Source organism: Mustelus asterias, chromosome 2, assembly GCF_964213995.1.
Source record: "Mustelus asterias chromosome 2, sMusAst1.hap1.1, whole genome shotgun sequence".
Taxonomy (NCBI): domain Eukaryota; kingdom Metazoa; phylum Chordata; class Chondrichthyes; order Carcharhiniformes; family Triakidae; genus Mustelus; species Mustelus asterias.
The window spans coordinates 143295380-143321525 of NC_135802.1; the positions used below are offsets into that span (position 1 = coordinate 143295380).

At 44.6% G+C, this 26146-nt stretch overlaps 1 protein-coding gene across 1 annotated transcript in view; it reads right to left on the minus strand.

Annotated features, from left to right (window-relative positions):
• Positions 1 to 26146, minus strand: part of LOC144511904 (genetic suppressor element 1-like) — a 289811-nt gene that overhangs the window by 68986 nt on the left and 194679 nt on the right. The window contains exon 3 of the mRNA XM_078242351.1: positions 7841 to 8037. Coding sequence (XP_078098477.1) covers positions 7841 to 8037 — 197 coding nt within the window. The remainder of the gene's footprint in view (positions 1 to 7840; positions 8038 to 26146) is intronic.

Below are 26146 nucleotides of genomic sequence, written 5' to 3' on the forward strand. Positions count from 1 at the left end.
ATCAAACCCAGGTCCCTGGAGCTGTGAAGCAGCAGTGCTAACCACTGTGCTACCGTGCCATCCTTGTCACTGTTATCGTCACTGTTGTAATGTTGGAAACAATTTGCAGATAGTCTGGTCCCACAAAAAGCACTGAAATAAATGACAATACCATCTGTTTTAATGACGATGGTTGGGGGACAAATATTGATCAGGAATGTGGGGCGACCTCCCCTGTTCTTCTTTGAAATATGGGATCTTTCACCTCCATCTGAGGAGGAAGGTGGGGCCTTAGTTTTACATCTCATTGGAAAGATAGTCTCTCTGGCAAAACAGTCCTCCTTCAGGACTGAACTGAAGTATTGAGTCAGGATTTGGTGCTCAAGTCTCAGGAATGGGATTTGCATACAGAACCTTCTGGAAATGGTTGGCACTGCTGCCTCACAGTGCCAAGGACCCTGGTTCAATTCCGACCTTGGGTGACTGTCTGTGCGGAGTGTGCGCATTCTCCCCGTGTCTGCGTGGGTTTCCTCCGGGTGCTCCAGTTTTCTCCCACAGTCTGAAAGATGTGCTGGTTAGGTACATCAGCCATGCTAAATTCTCCCTCACTGTACCTGAACAGGTGCCGGAGTGTGGCGACTACGGATTTTCACAGTAACTCCACTGCAATGTTAATGTAAATTAGTGGAGAATTAGTGGAGATTGAGGGCAGCGGGTTGAGAAGGATTGGGAGTGGCTCAGAGGGCTTTGGCGGTGAGTTCCTGAGAGAGAGTGAGTGGGGGGGTGATTAGAGTGGGATTCGGGGGCGGGGCAATTCGGGGGCGGGGCAATTCGGGGGCGGGGCAATTCGGGGGCGGGCAATTCGGGGGCGGGCAATTCGTGGGTTTCCTCCGGGTGCTCCAGTTTTCTCCCACAGTCTGAAAGATGTGCTGGTTAGGTACATCAGCCATGCTAAATTCTCCCTCACTGTACCTGAACAGGTGCCGGAGTGTGGCGACTACGGATTTTCACAGTAACTCCACTGCAATGTTAATGTAAAGCCTACTTGTGACACTAATAAATAAACTTTAATTTTACTTTAAGTGGAGGTTTAAAAATAAATCAGTCTCAGTCTGCACGGTTACCCCCTCGCGGCAGGGAGTCAGTGAAATCTTCATTCACATCAGCTGGACTGGAAAACCCTGCCAGCGTGAAGGGCTGGAAAATTCCAGCCCTTATCTTTGAATCAACACGTTAAACATTTTTAGAGAATCGTCAGCATTTTCCAGGAGACTAGATGTCCCGCAAACACAAATACCACACATGCGCCTATAAAACCACATTGGCAACAAGGATAACTCAAGGTGACCTCCATCCAAGTTATTTTTTTCCTCATCTGAGTGCAATGAGTCCTATTTATGAGTTGTGCCTGCCTTCATTTTTGGTTGTTATTGACAATAAAGATGGCTTTATGCTTGGTTAGCATTGATATCTCCAAGGCTTTAGTGTGAAATCTAGCTGAAGAACCCCATTCCACATCTTTAGGAAGTTAGGAGCGAATGTGGCATTATCTGCTTGAATTTTTTGAAAGCCTTGGCATTCATGTGTGGCTCACCTTTGAGTTCCACTAATGTGAATCTCCAGTCCTTTTGTATCACTGGAACGCCAACTCTCAAGTGGCTGATGAAAGGAAACTTTGAACTGCAGGAAGTAAGACTGTTGACCCTAATTAACCTTGAATTTCAGCTGGTGTTGGTTAAAAATACATTGCATTCCATCAATACCCAGTGTCTCAGGAATATACATTCACATTTAGTTTTGATTTTAATTCTGCTGCCTATCTATAATTACAATGAGCGTGGTTTTCCATATTGGCCATTGTCCAATTATCTTAACAGAGGTTTTGGCTTAACTCCCAGCATACAGTGTTCTTTGACACCGATGGCCAATGGACATGGATATTTAAGCACTTTAATGTATGACAAGGAACCAAATTCAATCATTGTTAGGAAGTTCCATTTCATTTCTTACCAACCAAGAGATTCAGTTTTCATGGGACTGGGGTATTATAAGGTACCAGCGACTAAATAGAAAAATCTAGAATTACTAGACCGAGCAGAAATGCGTACTACTGGACTGAACAGAAAAGCAAAATCTGGACTGAGCAGAAACGTGTACTACTGGACTGAGCAGAAGCACGTACTACTAAGTAGAAATACATACTACTGGACCGAACAGAAACGTGTACTATTGGACTGAGCATAAATGTGTACTACTGGACTGAGCAGAAGCACGTACTACTGAGTAGAAACACATACTACTGGACCGAACAGAAACGTGTACTATTGGACTGAGCAGAAATGTGTACTACTGGACCGAACAGAAATGTGTACTAATGGACTGAGCAGAAATGTGTACTAATGGACCGAGCAGAAATGTGTACTACTGGACCGAGCAGAAATGTGTACTACTGAATCGTGCAGAAACACGTACTCTTGGACTGAGCAGAAATGTGTACTATTGGACTGAACAGAAACGTGTACTACTGAATAGAAACACATACTACTGGACCAAACAGAAATGTGTACTATTGGACTGAGCAGAAACATGTACTTCTGAACCGAGCAGAAACGTGTACTAATGGACTGAGCAGAAACATGTACAAATTGGCTGAGCAAAAATGCGTACTACTGGACTGAGCAGAAACGCAAATACTGGACTGAGCAGAAACATGTACAAATTGGCTGAGCAAAAATGCGTACTACTGGACTGAGCAGAAACGCAAATACTGGACTGAGCAGAAACACGTACTACTGGACAAAGCAGAAACATAGAAACTAGAAGCAGGCATAGGCCATTCGGCCCTTCGAGCTTGGTCTGCTATTCATTATGATCATGGCTGATCATCAAATTCAATATCCTGATCCTCCCTTCCCCTATATCCCTTGATCCCTTTTAGCCAAAGGGATAATGATAAGGGCAGAAAAAAAGGTGAAGACTTATAGGAGGAGTGGAATTCCTCGATCTATGTAGGTGAAAGTTGTATTGGCAGGTTAAGATTCTAATGGCATGATACGTTCAATCCAATAAACTCAGTAGCCAAAATGTGCTTACTTCTGACATTTTGAAATGTGATTTATGAACTATGGCATACTTGAGTCAGATACTTATATATATATAAAATGGGCTTGAATTAACAGTGAACCTAACAGTACTTACTGTTATCTGCAAAGAAATTGATAATTTCAGTTATGTAGATGTGAATTTGAACACTATAATGTGGAGGTTACTGTTTCAAGATGCATTGCATTTCCATAGGTTTGACTGTCAGGTTACCCAGGTAAATGTAGTAAACAAGATGAATTCCTGTACAGTACTTGCATAGCACTCAAAATCATCAATATAATCCAGGACCATGCAGCCTGTTTGACTGGCACCTTATCCACCATGCCACCTTAAGTATTCATTCCCTCTGCCACCATTGTGAAATGGTTATAGGATGTACCATCTACAGCATGCACTGCAGTGTCTTGCCAAGGCTTTTTTGGCAGCACTTCCGTGACCTCTACTGCCTGAAAGGTCAATGGCAGGAGGTGCAGGGGAACACAACCACTTCCAAGTGACACACTTTACCAACTTGAAACTATTTCCTTCTTTGTTGCTGAGTTAAAACTCTGGAAGTCCCTTCCTAACAGCACAGTGGGAGCACCTCCATCACACAGACTGCAACGCTTCAGGAAGGCAACTCACCACCACCTACCTACTCAAGTGCAATGATGTATAGGCAACAAATACTGGCATTACCAGGACTGCCCACATCCTGCGAATGAAAAAATAAAAAAGATAGTTGCTGGCTAAAATCATCAGTGTTAGGGCTTGCCCACTTCAGTCTAAGTATCTGTTTTAATGGTGTTCTTCCCACACCGGCACGGTGGCACAGTGGTTGGGGTGGCAAAATGGTTAGCACTGCTGCCCCCAGGGACCCGGGTTCAATTCCGGCCTTGGGTCACTGTCTATGCAGAGTCTGTACGTTCCCCGTGTCTGCGTGGGATTCCTCTGGGTGCGCCAGTTTCCTCCTACAATCCGAAGGATGTGCGGGTTAGGTGGATTGGCCATGCTAAACTGCCCCTTAGTGTCCAACGATGTGGAGGGTAGGGGGATTAATCTTGGAAATGTGTGGGGTTAGGGGATAGGGCGGGATGTTGGGCCTGAGTAAGATGCTCTGTCGGAGAGTCGGTGCAGATTCGATGGGCCGAATGGTCTCTTCTGCACTGCAGGGATTCTATGATATTGGCACACAAGATCAACTTTCATTTGTTTCCATGGCTAGCTTTTTTTTCCTGGAACAGGTTGCTAGCCTGTCGCCAGAGGCTTATAAATTGAGGGGGCCACTCTGCATCAAGCCTGGCTAACAAGGAATCTCTCTCTCTCCTACTGCCTGCCATTGGCATGTGTTGGAAGTATTTTGCAGGTTGATACTCAGCCTGCATTATCAATGCACCTTCCTTGGCCATCAAGTCCTGGGGTGGGACTCGAGCCTGGAGCTTCTGGCTCAGAGACAGGGATCTACCACAAGACCTCCTTTTTTATAAACAGTGTGAAAGGTCTTAATCGTTGACAAACAACTTCTTTGACAGTAAACGGTTAGCTTTTACAAGTGTAGAGCCCAATGTTTCTGCTAAATAGCGTGGGCGCAGAGCAGTATAAAAATACCACACAGACCTTATAGAGTCATAGAAGTTTACAGCATGGAAACAAGCCCTTTGGCCCAACTTGTCCATGCCGCCCAGTTTTTATCCATGAAGTTAGTCCCAATTGCCCGCGTTTGGCCCATATCCCTCTATACCAATCTTACCCATGTAACTGTCTAAATGCTTTTTAAAAGACAAAATTGTACCCGCCTCTACTACTACCTCTGGCAGCTCGTACCATACACTCGCCACCGTCCGTGTGAAAGAAATTGCCTCTCTGGACCCCTTTGAATCTCTCACCTCTCGCCTTGTGCAGAAAAAAAAATGGAAGGGTAATTTAAAGATTTTTATTAGACATTATTTCAAACACATGATGTACTTAGCTTAGGGTCAACATAAACACTCCACTGTGATTAAAATTGGAGATTTCCTTTTAGTTAATGTGCGCACTCTCGAATACCTTCCTCCTGACTGTTAGAATTGTCAGCACCGCCACTTGTATCTGACAGGTATTCCGCTGGGAAAAATTAGAATTCCCTAGATTAGTTGAGACCATAAGTTATAAACCACAGACAACCCATGATGTGGCCAAAGTTCACCTTCTTACTGATTGTGTTTCCAGCTATGAATTTCAAGTAAGAAGCAAAGTCTTTGAAATTCACTCGTGGTTCCTGTTGCTCAGTAATCATTCAGTGGTTAGTGGAATTTTAGACCCGTCTAGGAAACAGAAGAGGTTGTCCCTTCAGTTTCCAGTGTATACATCCCGTATAGGCCAGCACACAGCAATGCTCAATATTAGGAAAATTATGTCAAAGGGACAATTAGTGGGTTTTTTTTGGAACAAACTGTAAAGCAACAACAATGGAAGAACTGTTTCGCCAAACAACTTGGTTTTCAATTGCCTCTACAATTTCACTCCCAGGTCTGACCTGTCAGTCCTCATCCTTCGATTCTCTTCCAATGAAAACTTGAGGAACAGGACATTTTCTATTAGCAATAAGGCAGCCTTCTGACGTTCATATTGACTTTAATCAATTCAGACATCGACTTAAGTCACTTCGCCAGCTTTTCTTGTTGCCCCTCCAGACCTGCCTCACCCCCACTGCCTCAGCTATTCCCTTATTTTCAGCACCTCTTAAATATCCTACGTTTCTTTTTTTGTGCTTATCCCACCTTAATATTACTTCAGTCAATGAATACATATCGCATTTTCCATTTAGGCACTATTAAGCCTGTTTGCATCCTCTTTCATGTGTGTGTATGTGTTTTCACCCTCCCTTTTTCCCTCCCTAGGAAGATATAGGAGAATAGGACTTTGGAGCAGGAGTAAGGCCATTCAGCCCCTCCAGCCTGCACCACCATTCAATAAAATCTGGCTGTGGTCTCAATTCCTCTTTCCCATTTGCCCCCCATCCCACCTCCCCCATAACCCTTGACTCCCTAAATTCAATGACCCAGCCCCCACTGCTTTCTGGGGGAGAGAATTTCACATACTGATGATCCATTGAAAGAAAATAATTCTCATCTCCATCTTAAACAGTAGACCTCTTAATCTTAAACTGTGCTCCCTTGTTCAAATCACTCCCACAAGTGGAAACACCCTGCTGGTATTCACCCTGTCAAGTTCCCTCATCTTATATATTTCAATATGATCACCTCTCAACTCTTCTGAGCTCCAATGGCACAGACCCAACTTGCCCACCCTTTCTTCATAAGTCAAGCCCCTCATCCCAGGAATACGCCAGTTGAACCTTCTCTTGGGAAACCTGAGAAGGCGGCAAAGCCATGAATCTTTGAGCCTGGCTATTGTCATCCAGAATGAACCTGACATCGTGATGGGCCTTCCTGTAAATGGCATTGGTGACCTCTTTACGCATTGATGTGTTGCAAACTGTGAGATGCTGCACAGGTCCTCTGTTGATCACTGGAAAGACCCAGAAGAAAAGGATTAAACATGGGGGGCCACCTTCAAAGCTACTGGTGGGGGAGTCCCGCTTTCAACTGTATAGATAGGAGGCTCTTTCATGGTACACTCTAGGTTTGGCGGTTTGCCTCTGTTGTCTGGGTTTCTCCTCCCGACCCTCTTGCTCATGTTCTGTCTCCCCTTGACCATATCCCTTGACCCAGCCCAGAGACAGTGGCTGGAATTTTACCTGAAAGGGGAGTTTTGCCTGAGTATCACTGCACAGTGGTGTCCTTATGGACCACATAGGCAAAGAGCAGGAGGCAACCAACACGACAGCTCCAGCAGTGTGGTGTTCAATGCAAGAAGACTGGCCTGCACTATGGCTCAGTATGTTGCACTCAGCTTGAGCTCACAGGTGAACTGTGGTCTGACATGCTCCCCCCCCCCCCCCCCGCACCCCCATCCTTTTCAAATGAGTTTGAGGCCAACGTAATTTCCAGCTGACTTGACACAAGATTGGAAGTCATTGCGGGATTCTGGTGAGCAACTGTTCTGATGAACATTCAGGAGATGGTAATGAATTGTAATAGGTGGACTGGCCATGCTAAATTGACCAATAGTGTCAGGGGGATTAGTAGAGTAAATACATAGGGTTACGGGATAGGGCCTGGGTGGGGTTGTTGTCGATGCAAGCTCGATGGCCCGAATGGCCTCATTCTGTACTGTAGGGTTCCTATGATTCTATGAATGCAAATGCTGTTCACACCACTGGGCAGTGAGACCTGCCATTAACCCGCCATTGGCAAAATCGCAAACTACTTTTACCGACTTTTTGCCTGCTGCTGGAATCTCCGCTCCCACTCGTCACTAAACCTGCAGGAAAATCTGTCCTGTGACGTTTTGCTCATTAAAATGAAAAAGCAAAATAAAATAAAAAATCACCTGCATAAAGTCTAATTTTCACCTAAATGTAGATAGCTTTACTTTCAAGAACCGGGAATCCAGGAGTCAAAATCTAGCAATTACTATAGTACAAATGCTTGCGTGTCAAACGCAGATGTTAACACACTTATTTTAAATGGGTTAATGACTGTGTTACAATACCTAAAAGGGGAATTCAAGACGAGCATGTGCACACAACACATCACCCACTGTGATTTGCTGGCTTATGTAGCATATTACGATAATGTGAGGAGTTCCTACACAGCAAACCATAGAACAAAATTAATTTACGCTCACTAAGCAAATTCGGACGCAACTGATTTGTTTGTTTTCTTTATCCTACCTGTCTGCTGTCACCCCTCCAGAGTCCATTGACTGTTTGTGTTGGAGCAATTGTAACGACAGGTGGAGTATTTGCCGCAGTCTGACTTCCAGGCGGAACTATTATTGTTCCTGGGGGCCGTTTGGGTGTACCGGCGGGGGAACTGTGATTGGCAACCGGTGACGATATAGGAGAGCGTTCACTACCATGGGAAGATCCTGAAAATATAAAAAGAGCAAAATGAAATAGGATGGTGTTATGTGGTTTCTATTAACCGCCATTGTACTAATTAAGTGAACGCCCTTCCCCTCATTTAACACAGAGTACAATGTTCAATACAGGACTCAAAGAAAAGGTATCTACTTTTCTTGATGACAAAAGAAAATATATTTGTCTGATATATTACAGTCTCCAATCTAACCCCCTTACCATAACTTTTTAAATTAAGCTGGAAAGACTTCTTACAAAGGGATCCCAGTAATTGATGCTGCCATCAGTAGTTACCTATCCTTCTGTGGTCAGGCACGCTGTACACTGTAAGCACAGAAAAATGTCCACAATTGGGTAAATTCACTAATCCTGCATTCCCAACAAGGAAACAGCATCAAAAGGACACAATGAGAGACCAGCCCAGTTCTGGAATCTGGGCTGTGGAAATCAGGGATACAGTGTTCCCACTCTGAAGTCTGGGTCGGAGGATCCGGAACAAGGTATTCTAGATCTGGTCCTCCCTTCACTTTTTTCAATGGGAGGTTGCAGATCGGATAAGTCTTCGACCCAGGTGATAAACAAAGCAGAATCCACAATTCTTTCACCCTAGCTTGCAACTTCTTGAGCTTCTTTCCTCCTAACTTCCACTTCATTGCTGACCATGAGAAGAGGGAATCAAGAAGTAACTTAGCCGGGAAAGCAAAAATGTTTAACATCCATGAAAGTTGGGGCTGCCCTTTGGCATCATTCCAATGGATGCACTCACAATGGATGCACCCTTCAGTTCTCTGTTAACCACCAAAATGTCTGTCAATGGGACACTCGTGTATTGTTAATAGGAGAGCACTTTGGCCAACCAGAAAATAACATGATGAGCTGGTGAACCAGGATCCAACTTGCTGGTCTTCACACACACCTCTAGTACTGACAGAACTGATGATATCTTCAGTATGTCCTAAGGCATTTTATGGTTAAATGTTGAGAGCTACTGATGCACACACAAATAAAGCAGGCAAGGGAAGCGCTCAATTCAAAGGAATGGAAGATAGAAAACAAGGTTTTTTAATGGAAGTTTTACATGATAGCTTTGGCTCAGCGACACCACTCTTGCCTCCGAGTCAGGAACTCTGACCCAACTTTGGCGATTTGAGAATGTTCTAGATGAACAGTTCAGCGCAGTACAAAGGGAGTGTTGTACTTTTGAAGATGGTCTCTAAGATGGGTGTTAAAAGTGACCCTCCATCCACCAAGGTAAGGGGTGCACTCTAGGCAGCACAGTGGGCATAGTGGTTAGCACTGCTGCCTCACAGCACCAGGGAACTGGGTTCGATTCCTGGCCTTGGGTCACTGTCTGTGCGGAGTCTGCACGTTCTCCCCGTGTCTGCGTGGGTTCCCTCCGGGTCCTCCAGTTTCCTCCCACAGTCTGAAAGACGTGCTGGTTGGGTGCATTGGCCATGCTAAATTCTCCCTCAATGTAACTGAACAGGTACTGGAGTGTGGCAACTAGGGGATTTTCACAGTAACTTCATTGCAGTGTTAATGTAAACCTACTTGTGACTAATAAATTAACTTTAACTTTAAACTTGACCAACATTTATCACTCATCTAACATCACTGCCATGGGTTCTATGATCATTTCTTCTATTGTTAATCTGCAAGCTATCAGCTGCCTGGATCCAATGTTTTTTTTTGGAATTCCTCAATTCAACATCTCCACCTTCAAAATCTTTCAGAAACTTCTACTCTGACCTCCACCCACTGCTGAGACCATGTCCTCAGCCTGTCCCATAGCCTTGGTCACGGTTAATTGCCACTAACGAAGAGTAGAATCCAGCGCATTGATGCACTGAAACTTCTCGCTGAAACAAGCAAAGGCAAACACTGATTTGAAGGGACTAGAAGAGGCTTGAAGGGAAAACTTGTTGTCAATCGCACTCAAGACCGGGCGGTTGGGGGATGCTTCAGATGGAGGGCATATTTTTGTGACACATGTGGAATGACATAAACTACAAAATCCCCTCCCAAAGGAACATTTTACCCACATAATTGAAAATAAGGATTCCAATAACTGTCTGGGCAGTGCCACGGTGCAGTGTCATAGTTGCTTCCATTGGGGAGGTTTAGGGTGGGGGGTTGGAGGGTGTTTCCCGGGGATGGGGAGCCTTGTGTCCTTGATGGGGGTGTTCTGTGTCCATTGGGGAGGGGAAGGAGTTCCTTTTTAATTTATTTTTGATCTGGGCATCCTTTATTAACGGCGCCCAGTTTGTCAGGAGCCGAGGCTGCTAACATGACTGGGACTTACCCCTTCCTTTTTTTACTAGGTGTTTAAAAATACAGCGGGGAAATGGGCCAGCGGGTTGCCCTCCACTTTTTCCACCAGAGACAACACTTAAAGAAAAAAAAGTTGAAAAATTCCGCTCTATGTTTCGGGCCAATGATCTTTTATCAGAACTGAAGAAAGATAGAAATGTAAGAGTTTTTAAGTCAGTAGAAGTGTAGAGGACTCAGGATGCATAATGAGGCTTGGCTGTGAGCCCAGACCAATTCAAGTATTAACTCAGCTGGGGGTTCTGTTTTGGCAAATGAAGTAAATTGTTGACTTTTCTTGACTGACATCTTTAAGTGGTTATAGTAAGTTATTCTTTCTGTGATCTCTTTTGTCAATGTCTTAATGGTTAGTTGGACACAAGTAAGAGGTGTGAAGTGTTTAAAATTTCTGATATTGTTACTTTAATGGTCAGGCTGATTTGTACTTTTACAGGGTTGTGGGAAGAACTTTTTTTTTCCAAAGGGGATTTACGAATGGGTATTTTTTTCTCTCAGCAGTTGCACACTTGCCATTGTCATTATATGGCTCATCGGTTACGTACATTGTGCATACTGGGTGAGTGGACATGGCAGGGTCATGAATTGGCATAGACTGTGTGAAGGACGATGGAGAGTGAATGGGGGAGCCTGAGTCAGCATTGAGTTAGTTTGAAGGTACGGGGCCATAGGGGTAGTTGGGAACACAAATTGGCGTACATTGGGATGGAAGGTAGATGGAGTCACGGAGGGGTGAATAGGGAGGTGAGGGGTGAGGGCTAGGTGGCCTAGAATCTTCTAACACAACTGAGGCGAAGTTCCGGAAAACCAAGGCCTGCCTCAACATGTGTCCACTCTTGTGGTCACTGACAGTCTGCTACCGTACCTACCCCAATCCTTTCCCCCAAGGGAAAATAGGTCATTCCTTCTGCTTTATTCTGAATTCATCAAGTTTTCCAAGTCTACAAACAACAACTATGTGTATCAGGGCACTTTTTACCAAGATGGGTCTGGAAACTTGGGAAGTTTCCATTATATTTGTAGGTTGAGTTGGTAAATTCCCCAACTTGAAATATCCACCTCGGTGGTCAAAATCTGGCCCTTACTGTCAACCTAACTATGTTCGAGGCAACCCAGCAGTGGGAGCATTTATTTTTGAAATTGTAAGCAACAACCAAACATTTTTCACCCAAGAGCCAGTGACCCCAATGGTTCAAAGTGGTCACTCTCATGTTGCTATCCCATTGTGTTCCCAAAACCTTACAAGGGCGTTAGCCTATCCTTGGAGTTTTACAGCTCAGATGCAAATCCGCAATGAAATTTCGTTTCAGTTTAGGGCTTCCTGCTTACACTGAATTCTGTAAAAAAGGTACTGTCCATTACGAACAGAAAGTTTACCCTTTAAGCGTGATATTAAGCACGGGAAACAGGTCATTCTTTCTGCTTTGTTCTGAATTCATCGAGTTGTCCAAGTTTACAAACTCAGGTACATTAACACTTCAGAAGAACTGACAGAGACACTAAATACTCTCTCATATATTTCTCAACCATAGAATCCCTAGTGCAGAAAGAGGCCATTCAGCCCATCGAGTCTGCACTGACAACACTTTCACCTAGGCTCTATCCGCGTAACCACACATATTTACCCTGCTAATCCCCGTCACTAAGGGGCATGGCCAATCCACCCAACCTGCACATCTTTGGGCTGTGGGAGGAAACCGGAGCACCCGGAGGAAACCCATACAGACACGGGGAGAACATACAAATTCCACACAGCCAGTGACCCAAGCCTGGGAATCGAACCCTGGTCCCTGATGCTGTGAGGCAGCAGTGTTAAACACTATGCCACCATGCCACCCATGCAATTGAATCTTAGAAATCTTAGAAACCCTACAGCACAGAAAGAGGCCATTCGGCCCATCGAGTCTGCACCGACCACAATCCCACCCAGGCCCTACCCCCATATCCCCACATATTTACCCATTAATCCCTCTAACCTACACATCCCAGGACACGAAGAGCAATTTTAGCATAGCCAATCAACCTAACCGCACATCTTTGGACTGTGGGAGGAAACCGGAGCACCCGGAGGAAACCCACGCAGACACGAGGAGAATGTGCAAACTCCACACAGACAGTGACCTGAGCCAGGAATCGAACCCGGGACCCTGGAGCTGTGAAGCAGCAGTGCTAACCACTGTGCTACCGTGCCGCCCTGAGAGCATGTTGAAGCCCCGGTGCTTCTTGTCGCCAGCTGAAACTGTTTCACTTTGTTTAAACAAAGGTCTAAGTGAGCTCATCCATTTATTGCCTAAAGCTCATGTCAAAAGAGTAGGATCAATAATGGAACCTATCTTGGACAGATAGACAAATGCGACTGAACTGGGAGAGTTTTTATGCCTTGGTTGCTCCCTCACACAAATAAAGCTGTTTAAATACACCATTGATCCCAAACAATCTTTAATCTGCATTACATAGTTTAACTCGACATACAAAAAATATTTTTTTCCCCTCTCTGACACACGATGAAACACTTGACATACAAAGGGTCACCAAATGAAAATGGCTTTTTTTAACTAGGTTGAGTAGGTGTTAACTCTGACATTGGTAGAATTTAGTCACCTGTTTCTCCCCAACCTACTGCATTAATGGGGATTTCTGTCGAGAAAGGTACTATGGATGCTGTTAGGTTCGCATTCAAAGCAGTCCAGGGTTGCCACCAACAATCAGTGACAACATTGAAAAGGGACATTTGCTATTGTTCAGGAAAAATTTCAAACCATCAGCTTAGCCTATATATATATATATACTTCCGGCAAATACACAAAAAACAGGCGGTATGGTGGCACAGTGATTAGCACTGCTGCCTCACTGTGCTAGGGACCTGGATTCAATTCCCGGCTTGGGTCACATGGAGTTTACACCTCCCCGTGTCTGCATGGGTTACCACCGGGTGCTCGAGTTTCCTCCCACAGTCTGAAAGACATGCTGGTTAGGTGCATTGACCATGCTAAATTCTCCCTCGGTGTTCCCGAATAGGCGCCGGGGCGACTCGAGGATTTTTACAGTCAGTTCATTGCAGTGTTAATGTAAGCAGAAGTTAGTATTGCAATACAAATGGCGAGGTACAACTAGTGTGTTACAGACGTATTATTGGTTACATATATTCCGTTCAGATACATCATCATCCGCTCAGGTAGCTGGTATTTTAGTCAGATATAATAGTATATAAAATAATTCCTGTTTCTGAAATGCTGGATGAAGGTCAGCCCATTTACAAGTGTAAAGGTTTCATATGACTAGTTGCTGGCCAAGTAAACCCGAACAGGAAGTTCAAAATAGACTCGTCCTTTCGACATGAGCTTTAGGCAATAAATGGATGAGCTCACTTAGACCTTTGTTTAAACAAAGTGAAACAGTTTCAGTTGGTGACAAGAAGCACTGGGGCTTCAACATGCTCTCAGTAACTCACCTGCCTGCTGGTTATGCCAGAGAAGCTATTTGTGTAATATATGCTCCTCAATAGAGCTGCAAGGTGTGTGCTAAGTTCGCAAGGACTCTGTAGTGAACAACTATCAAAATGCTTTAAGGCTGGCAGCATCGAAGTTTCAAAAATCCTGCACTCTTGTCTAAATGTGAAATGAATAAGAGGTAAAGTGCTTTATAGACGATAGCTAAATAGCATTTCTACCTGGATATAAAACCCATATGATTCACATTATATAGAGATAAGCTTTGAGGGGGAATTCTCCATAGAAATCCATTGAAGCACCAGGTTACAGGATTCCTAAGATATCACTGGAACTCACAGAGACAAGTCGGTCTGCAGCTACCTAAGAAGCTGAGAGCAGGAGGTACAATCAGCCAGTCCTGAAGCAGAGAAAAGGCTGACCATTTTGTCCACCCATCATGTAAGATGGCATATCAGTGAGGCAACTTTTTTTATTATTCATTTGTGGGACATGGGCATCGCTAGCTGGCCAGCATTTATTGCCCATTCCTAGTTGCCAGAGGACAGTTGAGAGTCAACCACATTGCTGTAGCTCTGGAGTCACATGTAGGCCAGACCAGGTAAGGACGGCAGATTTCCTTCCCTAAAGGACATTAGAGAACCAGATGGGTTTTTCTGACAATCGACAATGCTTTCATGGATCATCATTCGACTTTTAATTCCAGATTTTTTTTATTGAATGCAAATTCCACCATCTGGTGTGGCGGGATTCAAACCCGGGTCCACAGAACATTGGCTGAGTTTCTGGATTAATAGTCTAGCGATAATACTTGGTATGGCCAAGGCCGCAAGGAACTACAAAAGGTCGTGAATGTAGCCCAATCCATCACGCAAACCAGCCTCCCATCCATTGACTGTCTACACTTCCCGCTGCCTTGGCAAAGCGGCCAGCATAATTAAGGACCCCACGCACCCCGGACATTCTCTCTTCCACCTTCTTCCTTCGCGAAAAAGATACAAAAGTCTGATGTCTGAGGTACCAACTGATTCAAGAACAGCTTCTTCCCTGCTGCTGTCAGACTTTTGAATGGACTTACCTTGGATTAAGTTGATCTTTCTCCACATCTTAGCTATGACTGTAATACTACATTCTGCACTCTCTCCTTTCCTTCTCTATGAATGGTATGTTTTGTCTGTATAGTATTGTGGGCGGCACGGTAGCACAGTGGTTAACACTGCTGTTTCACAGCTCCAGAGACCTGGGTTCGATTCCCGGCTTGGGTCACTATCTGTGTGGAGTTTGCACATTCTCCTCGTGTCTGCGTGGGTTTCCTCCGGGTGCTCCGGTTTCCTCCCACAGTTGAAAGATGTGCGGGTTAGGCCATGATTGGCCTTGCTAAAATTGCCCTTAGTGTCCTGAGATGCATAGGTTAGAAGGATTAGTGGGTAAATATGTAGGAATATGGGGGTAGGGCCTGGGTGGGATTGTGGTCGGTGCAGACTCGATGGGCCAAATGGTCTGTTTCTGTACTGTAGGGATTCTATGTATGCAAGAAACAATACTTTTCACTGTAAATATATGTGACAATAATAAATCAAATCAAAAAATCACTAGGCCATTGCCTCTCTTGCTTACCATTGTACATTCGGATATATTTCAATTCTTGTTTTATCCTAATATCTTGTTCTTTAAAAACAAAGCACTTAAGTTTTGCTTCGCTAAGTATACTTCGATTGGGGGAGGGCTGAATGATTGCACTGTTTCAGTGGCTCAATGTCAGTATAAAGCATTCCTAGCATGTGCAACGCAAAGAGTTAAGCACCTTTCGCTCTGTTACAGCAGTGATAATGCTTGAAGATGACTCTCTGACACCAGTGCGACAATATCGGTTTGCTCCTTGGTGAGATTGTGCTAATTGATACCATTTCAGAAACTGACATAATGGCTAGATTTATCATCACCCAAAGGAGGTGCGGATTGGGTAACGAAACGCTGAACTTTTTATTGGCTGGGAAAAAAAACCTTTTCTTCTGCTTTGCTGACCCCATACAATTTTAGAATGGTCTATAGATAGGTTAGGAAGACCTTGGATGAAAAATGCAAGCACACCACTTCCAAGGTCAGGGTCCCAACTGTAAAATTGCACTTCCTCCAACAAATGATATTTGTGTGCTGCTGTTATTTTTGGAAACTCTAAACACAGGCTCCACCTTGGAGAGTTTGTCACGAGTGGAGGAAGCCTGGAGGAAGTTGGGAATATTCTGAACAGTCTGAAATGTTTTGAGACTTTTATCTGCTGCTATTAAATGCTGTATTGTAACAGAGATATGTTTTTAATAGTGATTCATTATAGGGATTTGTCTTTCAAAGATGAATTGATTCTTACATTGGCTACCATTATGAAGATGATGTCGTGCGTTACTTTTCTGTTGAAGGAAGTTCCATAATTCATCAGAAATGTAAACAAACTTCCTGCCAGCTTCTATCATATTTTGTGCTGTGATTTAAACTGACACAGCTGTTAAAAATCCCTGCTTTTGAAAGTTGAAAAGGGTCTCTGCACAGGCTCCCTTCCATTGATTGACAAGAACTCTTGCTTTGAAATGAAAGTGGGAAAATAATCCAATCTGTCAATTTCTGGTAAGGTTGCTAGAAGTTTTTGATATGACAGCTGTAGCCATTGTTAAGACATGGCTGAGTTTCAGAAGTTGATAATGGCTTCAGCTCATCAGAGAATCATAGAATCCTACAGTGCAGAAGGAGGCCATTCAGCCCATCGAATCTGCACCGACCATCCAGGCCCTATCCCCATAACCTCATGCATTTACCCCAGCTAGTCCCCCTGACACAAAGGAGCAATTTATCCAGTCAGTCCAAGAATGATTGACACTTTTAAGAAGCTGTAATAAAAATATGCCATTGATGATTGATGTGGTTTCTTGGTTATTTACAAACCTAATATGCAATTAATGGATTTAATTTTTGTTTCTGGAGTATTTTTATCTTCAGTTCAATTATACTTTGTTTGAATTTAGCGTTTTATGATGTGAAAGATTTAGGGCAGAATTCTCCCGTGATTCTCCTGATGGATTCAATGGTCGACTGGGGGGTGAGAATTTGGAAGCAGTACAAAAATTGGCTTCGCGCCAGCGTGAATTTCTGGAATACATCTTGAACAATGTGGTGTGTGGGTATCGGAATTCACCCGAACAATTCCTGGGGCTGCCTCTGGAGTTCAGGATGGAGACCGCTAGCAACTCTGGATTCAGGGACACCACAGCAGTGGGTGGAAGGGGCACCTGTAGATGGATCTTCCAGATTCAGTCTCAAAATGTTCTTGGAGATACATCTTCATTTTCAAGAGGTCCATCTTCTTTCTTCAATAGTCCCAGGTGGGACTATATTCCAAGTGCGGCCTAACTAAGGTTCTATAAAGCTGCAACATGACTTGCCAATTTTTAAACTCAGTGCCCCGGCCGATGAAGGCAAGCATGCCATATGCCTTCTTGACTACCTTCTCCACCTGCATTGCCATTTTCAGTGACCTGTGTACCTGTACACCCAGATCCCTTTGCCTATCAATACTCTTAAGGGTTCTGCCATTTACTGTATATTTCCTATCTGTATTAGACCTTCCAAAATGCATTACCTCACATTTGTCCGGATTAAACTCCATCTGCCATCTCTCCGCCCAAGTCTCCAACTGATCTATCTCCTGCTGTATCCTCTGATGGTCCTCATCACTATCCGCAAATCCACCAACCTTTGTGTCGTCCGCAAACTTACGAATCAAACCAGTTGCATTTTCCTCCAAATCATTCATATATATTACAAACAGCAAAGGTCCCAGCACTGATCCCTGAGGAACGCCACTTGTCACAGCCCTCCATTCAGAAATGCACCCTTCCACTGCTACCCTCTGTCTTCTTTGACCGAGCCAGTTTTGTATCCACCTTGCCAGCTCACCTCTGATCTCATGCGATTTCACCTTCTGCACCAGTCTGCCATGAGGGACCTTGTCAAAGGCCTTACTGAAGTCCATGTAGACAATATCCACTGCCCTATCCTCATCAATCATCTTCATCACTTCCTCGAAAAACTCGATCAAGTTCGTGAGACATGACCTCTCCTTCACAAAACCATGTTGCCTCTCATAATACGTCCACTTATTTCCAAGTGGGAATAAATCCTGTCTCGAAGGATCCTCTCCAATAATTTCCCTACCACTGATGTAAGGCTCACTGGCCTGTAGTTACCTGGATTATTCTTGCTACCCTTCTTAAACAAAGGAACAATATTGGCTATTCTCCAATCCTCTGGGGCCTCCCCTGTAGCCAGTGAGGATACAAAGATTTTTCTCAAGGCCCCAGCAATTCCCTCCCTTGCCTCTCTCAGTATTCTGGGGTATATCCCATCAGGCCCTGGGGACTTGTCTACCTTAATGTTTCTCAAGAACCCCAATACCTCCTCCTTTTTGATTTCAACATGGCTCAAACTATCTACACATCCTTTCCCAGACTCATCATCCACCAAGTCCTTCTCTTTGGTGAATACTGACGCAAAGTACTCATTTAATACCTCGCCCATTTCCTCTGGCTCCATGCATAGATTCCCTCCCTTGTCCTTGAGTGGGCCAACCTTCTCCCTGGCTACCCTCTTGCTCTTTACATATGTATAAAAAGCCTCGGGATTTTCCTTAATCCTGCTGGCCAATGCTTTTTCGTGACCCCTTTTAGCCCTCCTTACTCCTTGCTTAAGTTTCTTTCTACTTTCCTTGTATCCCACACTTGCTTTGTGTGTTCCCAGTCTCCAGCTTTGAGAAATGCTTCCTTTTTCTCTTTGACTAGGCTCACAATATCTCTCGTTATCCAAGGTTCCCAAAACTTGCCATACTTATCCTTCATCTTTCCAGGAATGTGCCGGTCCTGAATCCCTATCAACTTACACTTGAAAGCCTCCCACATGCCAGATGTTGATTTGCTCTCCAACATCTGCCCCCAATCTACATTCTTCAGTTCCTGCCTAATATTGTTGTAATTAGCCTTTCCCCAATTTAGCACTTTAACTTGAGGACTACACTTATCTTTATCCATCAGTACCTTAAAGCTTACTGAATTGTGGTCACTGTTCCCGAACTGCTCCCCTACTGGAACATCGACCACCTGGCTGGGCTCATTCCCCAACACCAGGTCCAGTATGGCCCCTTCCCTAGTTGGAGTATCTACATACTGTTTCAAGAAGCCCTCCTGGATGCTCCTTACAAACTCTGCCCCATCCATGCCCCTAGCACTAAGCGAGTCCCAATCAATATAGGGGAAGTTAAAATCTCCCACCACAACAACCCTGTTACTTTTACACCTCGCCAAAATCTGCCTACATATCTGTTCCTCTATCTCCCGCTGGCAGTTGGGTGGCCTATAGTAAACCCCCAACATTGTGACTACACCTTTCCTATTCCTGAGCTCTACCCATATTGCCTCGCTGTATGAGCCCTCCGAGGTGTCCTCCCAGAGTACAGCTGTGATATTCTTCTTAACCAGTAGTGCGACTCCCCCACCCCTTTCACAGTTGCAATCTGAATGCAATACTCAGGCGCAACCCATGGTAATGCCTTTTTGAGGCTATAAATGAATCATAGGATCCCTACAGTACAGAAGGAGGCCATTCAGTCCATCGAGTCTGTACCGACCATAATCCCACGCAGGCCTATTCCCGTAACCCCACACATTTACCCTGCTAATCCCCCTGACACTAGGTGCAACTTATCATGGCCAATCAACCTAATCCGCACATCTCTGGACTGTGGGTGGAAACCGGAGCACCCAGAGGAAACCCACGCAGACACGGGGAGAATGTGCAAATCCCACACAGTCAGTGACTCGAGGCTGGAATTGAACCTGGGTCCCTGGTGCTGTGAGGCAGCACTGCTAACCACTGTGCCACCCTTGGTTATGTGCGGTATGAAGTTGTGAGATCGAATCACTTTAAAGCAGTGAGCCCAAATGTTGATTAATATATAACCGATACCCAGTGGCACATACAAAATCTGGAAATCTGAAATAAAAACGGAAATTTAACTGGCTGTTTAATCTGCTATTTAACCTGAATGCCCCCTACCTCAGTTCTGACAACCTCTGGGGTGGCAAAAATTCAGTTAAGTGCTTCAGGCCAATGACCCATCATTGACAAGGTCATTGGCTGAAAGGTTAACTCTCTCTCGCTCTCTCCACAGATGATGCCTGACCTGCTGAGGATTTCCAGCATTTTCTATTTTTATCCCAGCATGATACACTTACAAATTGAGAGGAAGAGTTATTAATTCATCAGGCTTTGAACAATTCAGTGCAACAAAGGGACGTTGAATTTGGGTCGGGGGCAGAAATTTCAAAACACTCTCGTATTGTCAGCCACAAGTGACCTTTCGGGAAATCTTTCAACGAAGGATCGGCATTACAAAGGCATCACTGCTAATGGGTCAAATATCATGGGCAGTGGGCCTGAGATTTCCTAACTTGTGCTCAATAGGAGTGCCTACCTGATCTTGAAATCGGTAGAATTAAATCAAGGACTCAGAGCTAAGGCATTAAATGCAAGTTATCTCTGAAAAAAAAAATGGGTGTAATTTGCAAGGATGCGTTCAGGGTTCAAATATACCCCGCAGCACATAGCTTCAAACGATGTTATAACCCAGAGGTCAAAAATTGTAGTTTTTGTTATCCTCGGCACATACTTTGGACATGTCGACTTGTTTAACTCGATCAAAGTCTTTCTGAGCCTGTTGTGCAGACAGGGGGAGACAACAGAAGCTTGCTGGTTGCCAATGAGTTACACTGAATTTCATTTCCCGACGTTTATATAAATCAGGCTCAAAAGCAGACTTTGTGAATGTGAAAAATCGAAGGCACCCAGATTCAGAGCAGCGTGTCCACGATGATGTTTTCCAGCTCACTGCAGTGTCTGACTGCTGTCTGGATCCATGCCAGACTGACTGGGATTAGTGCCAGAGGTCAAAGGTGCTTTCTAATGTTTTTGTCGCCAGTTCTGAAGCATAAATCTGCCTCTCAGTGTAAGCACATTCCGGTGTATACTCAACCACCCTGAGTTGTGGGGGAGAATGGGGCCTGATTTTATGTCCTTTTTTTAAAATCCATGAGTTATTTGGAATCTGATTACTGGTCTAAGTGTTCTGCCAATTGACAAAACAAAATTTTAAGTTGCCCTTTTTTAAACGTCCTACAGACACGCATTTTGGAGAGGGGAAAGTACGAGTTGGCAAAAAAGCTTGCATCCATGACGGGTTCCAAGGGGGCCCTGCAGCACATTAGGTGCGAGTTGCTTTTTATTGCGGTTTTCACGTACAAATGTCAAAACCCTCCTCTTCTGAAGGCTTTGATATGTCCAAGTTGTGTTTTCAATTTAAATCAAAAATTCTGATTCATTTCACAATCCAGAAGGCAACTAGCCAAGTTTTTGTTAAATTTAGTTATTGAACTCCAGGGGTGGGGTGTAAAAGGTAGCTCATAATACTATTTTGTTCATTTTCTTTAATAGACCATAAGACCAAAAGATATAGCAGCAGAATTAGGCCATTCGACCCATCGAATCTGCTCCGCCATGCAATCATGGTTGATATGTTTCTCCCGCCTTTTCCCCATAACCTTTGATCCCCATACCAATCAAGAACCTATTTATCTCTGTCTTAAATATACTCAATAAGCTGGCCTCCACAGACTTCTGTGGCAATGAATTCCACAAATTCACCACCATCTGCCTGAAGAAATTCCTCCTTATCTCAGTTCTAAACTTTACTCCGAGGCTGTGCCCTTGGATCCTAGTCTCTAATATAATGAATGTATGGTCAAATTCACACCAGAAATGATCCTGGAATGTGCCAAACTCCACTCCCACCACCACCACCCCACGCCCCTCATCACCTGTCTATGCCATCATGGTTGACTGTGTCCAGACTGGTCTTTAATGAGACCTCTCTTGAGCAATAGATACTTTACACTGTGTTGTGTTGAGCCTAGTCCAACTATCATTCCCTCTCTAACACAGACTTGTCCAATACAAATTACTGACTAGCCCTGGTGTAGCTACAGTGACACTATTTTAGCCACATGTGCTAATTTGAGTAGAAAATGCCTGACATACCATACAGGACAAATATACTTCACAGTAGTATATTTACTCACCAAGCAATTTTACAAACAAGGGTGTAAAGAATGATCTAAAAACCCTTTCAGGGCACGGAGGCACAGTGATTAGCACTGCTGCCTCACGGTGCGAGGGACCCAGGTTCGATTCCCGGCTTGGGTCACCGTCTGTGTGGAGTCTGCACGTTCTCCCTGTGTCTGCGTGGATTTCCTCCGGGTGCTCTGGTTTCCTTCCACAGTCCGAAAGATGTGCTAGTTAGGTGCATTGGCCATGATAAATTCTCCCTCAGTTTACCCGAACACTGGCGACCAGGGGATTTTCACAGTACCTTCTCTGCAGTGTTAATGTAAGCCTACTTGCAACACTAAGAAATAAAGCTTAAAACTTTGAAACAAATTCTATGTTTCATCTTACCATCTTATCAATGAATACACAAAGTTGAGACACTTCCGATCCAAGCTGACAAGACAGGGCCTCCTGTCTTGGGCCTGATCTACATGAGCCAAGCTGATTGGAGTAGGTGCAGACTCACCTCCTCCAAGGCTTGATCTCATTTGCATCTTAGCCAAAAGGCCGAGATGCCGCTTTTAAAAATTGCTTCAAATGAAGCTCAAATGTAACCTAATGACCTCAACCAAGGGCAGCATCCTATCCATACTACATTTGATCTTAGCCAAAAGGCCAAGAAGCGAACCTGCTTGTTTCTTAATTCATTTTAATTCTGCCAACAATATTTCACAGATATTAATGTAAAAGAAACACATTTGGAGGAACGTTACTTCAGATACCCCTCGTCTGATTTCAGGGTGAACTTCCTGGATGAACATTTAAATTGGGGAATACAGAGCAAACATTTTGAGTTTCTAATGTGCTTTTTATTGACGTTTTGTTGGGGATTGTCTAATCTCCATATTTACAGACAGAAAAAAAACTGAGTGTAGTATTTATGGATTAATTCATGTTCTCCTCTTACTCTAACTCTATATAATAACTCTGATGAGCTAAACTAACCTGCCGTAGGGTTTTGTGAACTTTTAAAAAAAGTTTATTTGTTAGTGTCACAAGTAGGCTTACATTAACACTGCGATGAAGTTACTGTGAAAATCCCCTAGTCGCCACACTCCGGCGCCTGTCCGGGTACACTGAGGGAGAATTTAGCATGGCCAATGCATCTAACCAGCATGTCTTTCGGACTGTGGGAGGAAACCAGAGCGCCCAGAGGAAACCCACGCAGACACTGGGAAAACGTGCAAACTCCATACAGTCACCCAAGACTGGAATCGAACCTGGGACCCTGGCGCTGTGAGGTAGCAGTGCTAACCACTGTGCCACCATGTCACCCTTTTTCAATTTCATTTTTCAATGTACTGTCACCTCTTTCAGGACTAGAATCAACAGCAAGTCAGAAAACTGGCAGGTAAATGACATATGCACGAACATATGTTACACGGAAATCGAAACAATCATAGAATCCCTTTCGTGCAAAAGCAGGCCATTCAGCCCATCGAGTGTACACCGACAACAAACCCACCCAGGCCTTATCCCCCTAACCCCATAAATTTACTCTGCTAGTCCCCCTGACACAAAGGGGCAATTTAGCATGGCCAATCACTCTAAACCACACATCTTCTCATGTGGGAAGAAACCAGAGCACTGGGAGAGAACCCAAACAGACACGGGAGAACGTGCAAACTCCACAGATTGTCACCGGAGGCCGAATCGAACCCAGGTCCCCTGGTGCTATGAGGCCGCAGTGCTAACCACTGTGCCACCGTGCTGCCTTGATATTCAACTCTACGGAATTCTTGATAAGCATTTTGGTCCAAAGAAAGAAATCAATGATCATTTTGCTATAGGGAACTACAATGAGTTACTCTTTCAAAATTTGGTGTTTTTAAGAATCCGCTATTTAAGGGAGTTAGTAAGTCTGACCTTATGCTGAATTTTTGCTTCAGGGCTCAGACACAGAGGGTGGAAGTTTACGAGAATGATTCTAAGCTAGCGTGAAAATGGGAGAGATCCTGAGCCGTTTTTTGGGTGAGTTTTCACGCCCAATTTTACGTACTCAGTCATTGACTGTTTCTCGCTGCTGCAGCCATGGGGCTGGGCTAAATTCACCATGTGGAGATGCCGGCATTGGACTGGGGTAAACACAGTAAGAAGTTTAACAACACCAGGTTAAAGTCCAACAGGTTTATTTGGTAGCAAAAGCCACACCAAAATTCACCAGCCAGCCTGTAGAGGGAGCTACTGCACATGTGCAGACCTCTGATGCGGCACATGCGCAATTTCAACAGCAGGGGTCTGACAGACAGAGGAGAGCTGTCAGGCCCCTGCTGCTGGAGCCAGCCTGAACCAACTCGCCCCCACCCCACAATTGCGGGGACCTGCAACTGATCATGAGCTCCACAATACACAGACATCTCGCCCTCGCCGTCCAGACTGATTGCACCCCCCCACCCCTGATCAGATCGCATCTGCAGAGTGTGTGCAGTGACCCCATCCTCCACTCCCCACCTGGTCGGGCCACCCCTTCATGTCCCACCCCTTCATGCCCCACTCCTTTATGCTCCACCCATAGGCCTTGCCCCTGCCCCTGGCACTGCCTGCTGGGCACTGTCCAGATACCAGGCTAGCAGTGCCAAGGTACCAGGCTGGCACTGCCGGGGGAAGGGTAATTATGAGGCTATTAGGAGAGAATTAGGAAACATAGGTTGGACTAGGAGATTACAGGGACTGGGAACGTCCGACATGTGGAGTTTTTTCAAGGAGCAGCTACTGCGAGTCTGTGATAGGTATGTCCCTGTCAGGCAAGGAGGAATTGGTAGGGCTAGGGAACCGTGGTGCACCAAAAAAGTTTCTTTGTTGGTTAAAAAGAAAAAGGAGGCTTATGTTCGGATGAGACGTGAGCACTCGGGTAGTGCACTAGAAAGCTTTAGATTGGCTAAGAGGGAGTTGAAGAGCGAGCTTAGAAGGGCTAAAAGGGGACATGAGAAGACTTTGGCGGATAGGGTTAAAGAGAATCCTAAGGCGTTCTATAGGTATGTCAAGAACAGAAGGTTGGTTAGGGCAAGTTTAGGGCCAGTTATAGATGGCAGAGGGAAGTTATGTGTGGAACCGGAGGAGATTGGTGAAGCATTGAACCAATATTTCTCTTCGGTGTTCATGCAAGGGGACGTGAATATAGCTGAGGAGGACACTGGGTTGCAGGGGAGTAGAATAGACAGTATTACAGTTGATAAGGAGGATGTGCAGGATATTCTGGAGGGTCTGAAAATAGATAAATCCCCTGGTCCGGATGGGATTTATCCAAGGATTCTCTGGGAGGCAAGAGAAGTGATTGCAGAGCCTCTGGCTCTGATCTTCAGGTCGTCGTTGGCCTCTGGTATAGTACCAGAAGATTGGAGGTTAGCGAATGTTGTCCCATTGTTTAAGAAGGGGAACAGAGACTTCCCCGGGAATTATAGACCGGTGAGTCTCACTTCTGTTGTCGGCAAGATGTTGGAAAAAATTATAAGGGATAGGATTTATAGTTATTTGGAGAGTAATGAATTGATAGGTGATAGTCAGCATGGTTTTGTGGCAGGTAGGTCGTGCCTTACTAACCTTATTGAGTTTTTTGAGAAAGTGACCAAGGAGGTGGATGGGGGCAAGGCAGTGAACGTGGTATATATGGATTTTAGTAAGGCGTTTGATAAGGTTCACCATGGTAGGCTTCTGCAGAAAATGCAGATGTATGGGATTGGGGGTGATCTAGGAAATTGGATCAGGAATTGGCTAGCGGATAGGAAACAGAGGGTGGTGGTTGATAGTAAATATTCATCATGGAGTGCGGTTACAAGTGGTGTACCTCAGGGATCTGTTTTGGGGCCACTGCTGTTTGTAATATTTATTAATGATCTGGATGAGGGTATAGTTGGGTGGATTAGCAAATTTGCTGATGACACCAAAGTCGGTGGTGTGGTAGACAGTGAGGAAGGGTGTCGTAGTTTGCAGGAAGACTTAGACAGGTTGACAAGTTGGGCCGAGAGGTGGCGGATGTAGTTTAATGCGGAGAAGTGTGAGGTAATTCACTTTGGTAGGAATAACAGATGTGTTGAGTATAGGGCTAACGGGAGGACTTTGAATAGTGTGGAGGAGCAGAGGGATCTAGGTGTATGTGTGCATAGATCCCTGAAAGTTGGGAATCAAGTAGATAAGGTTG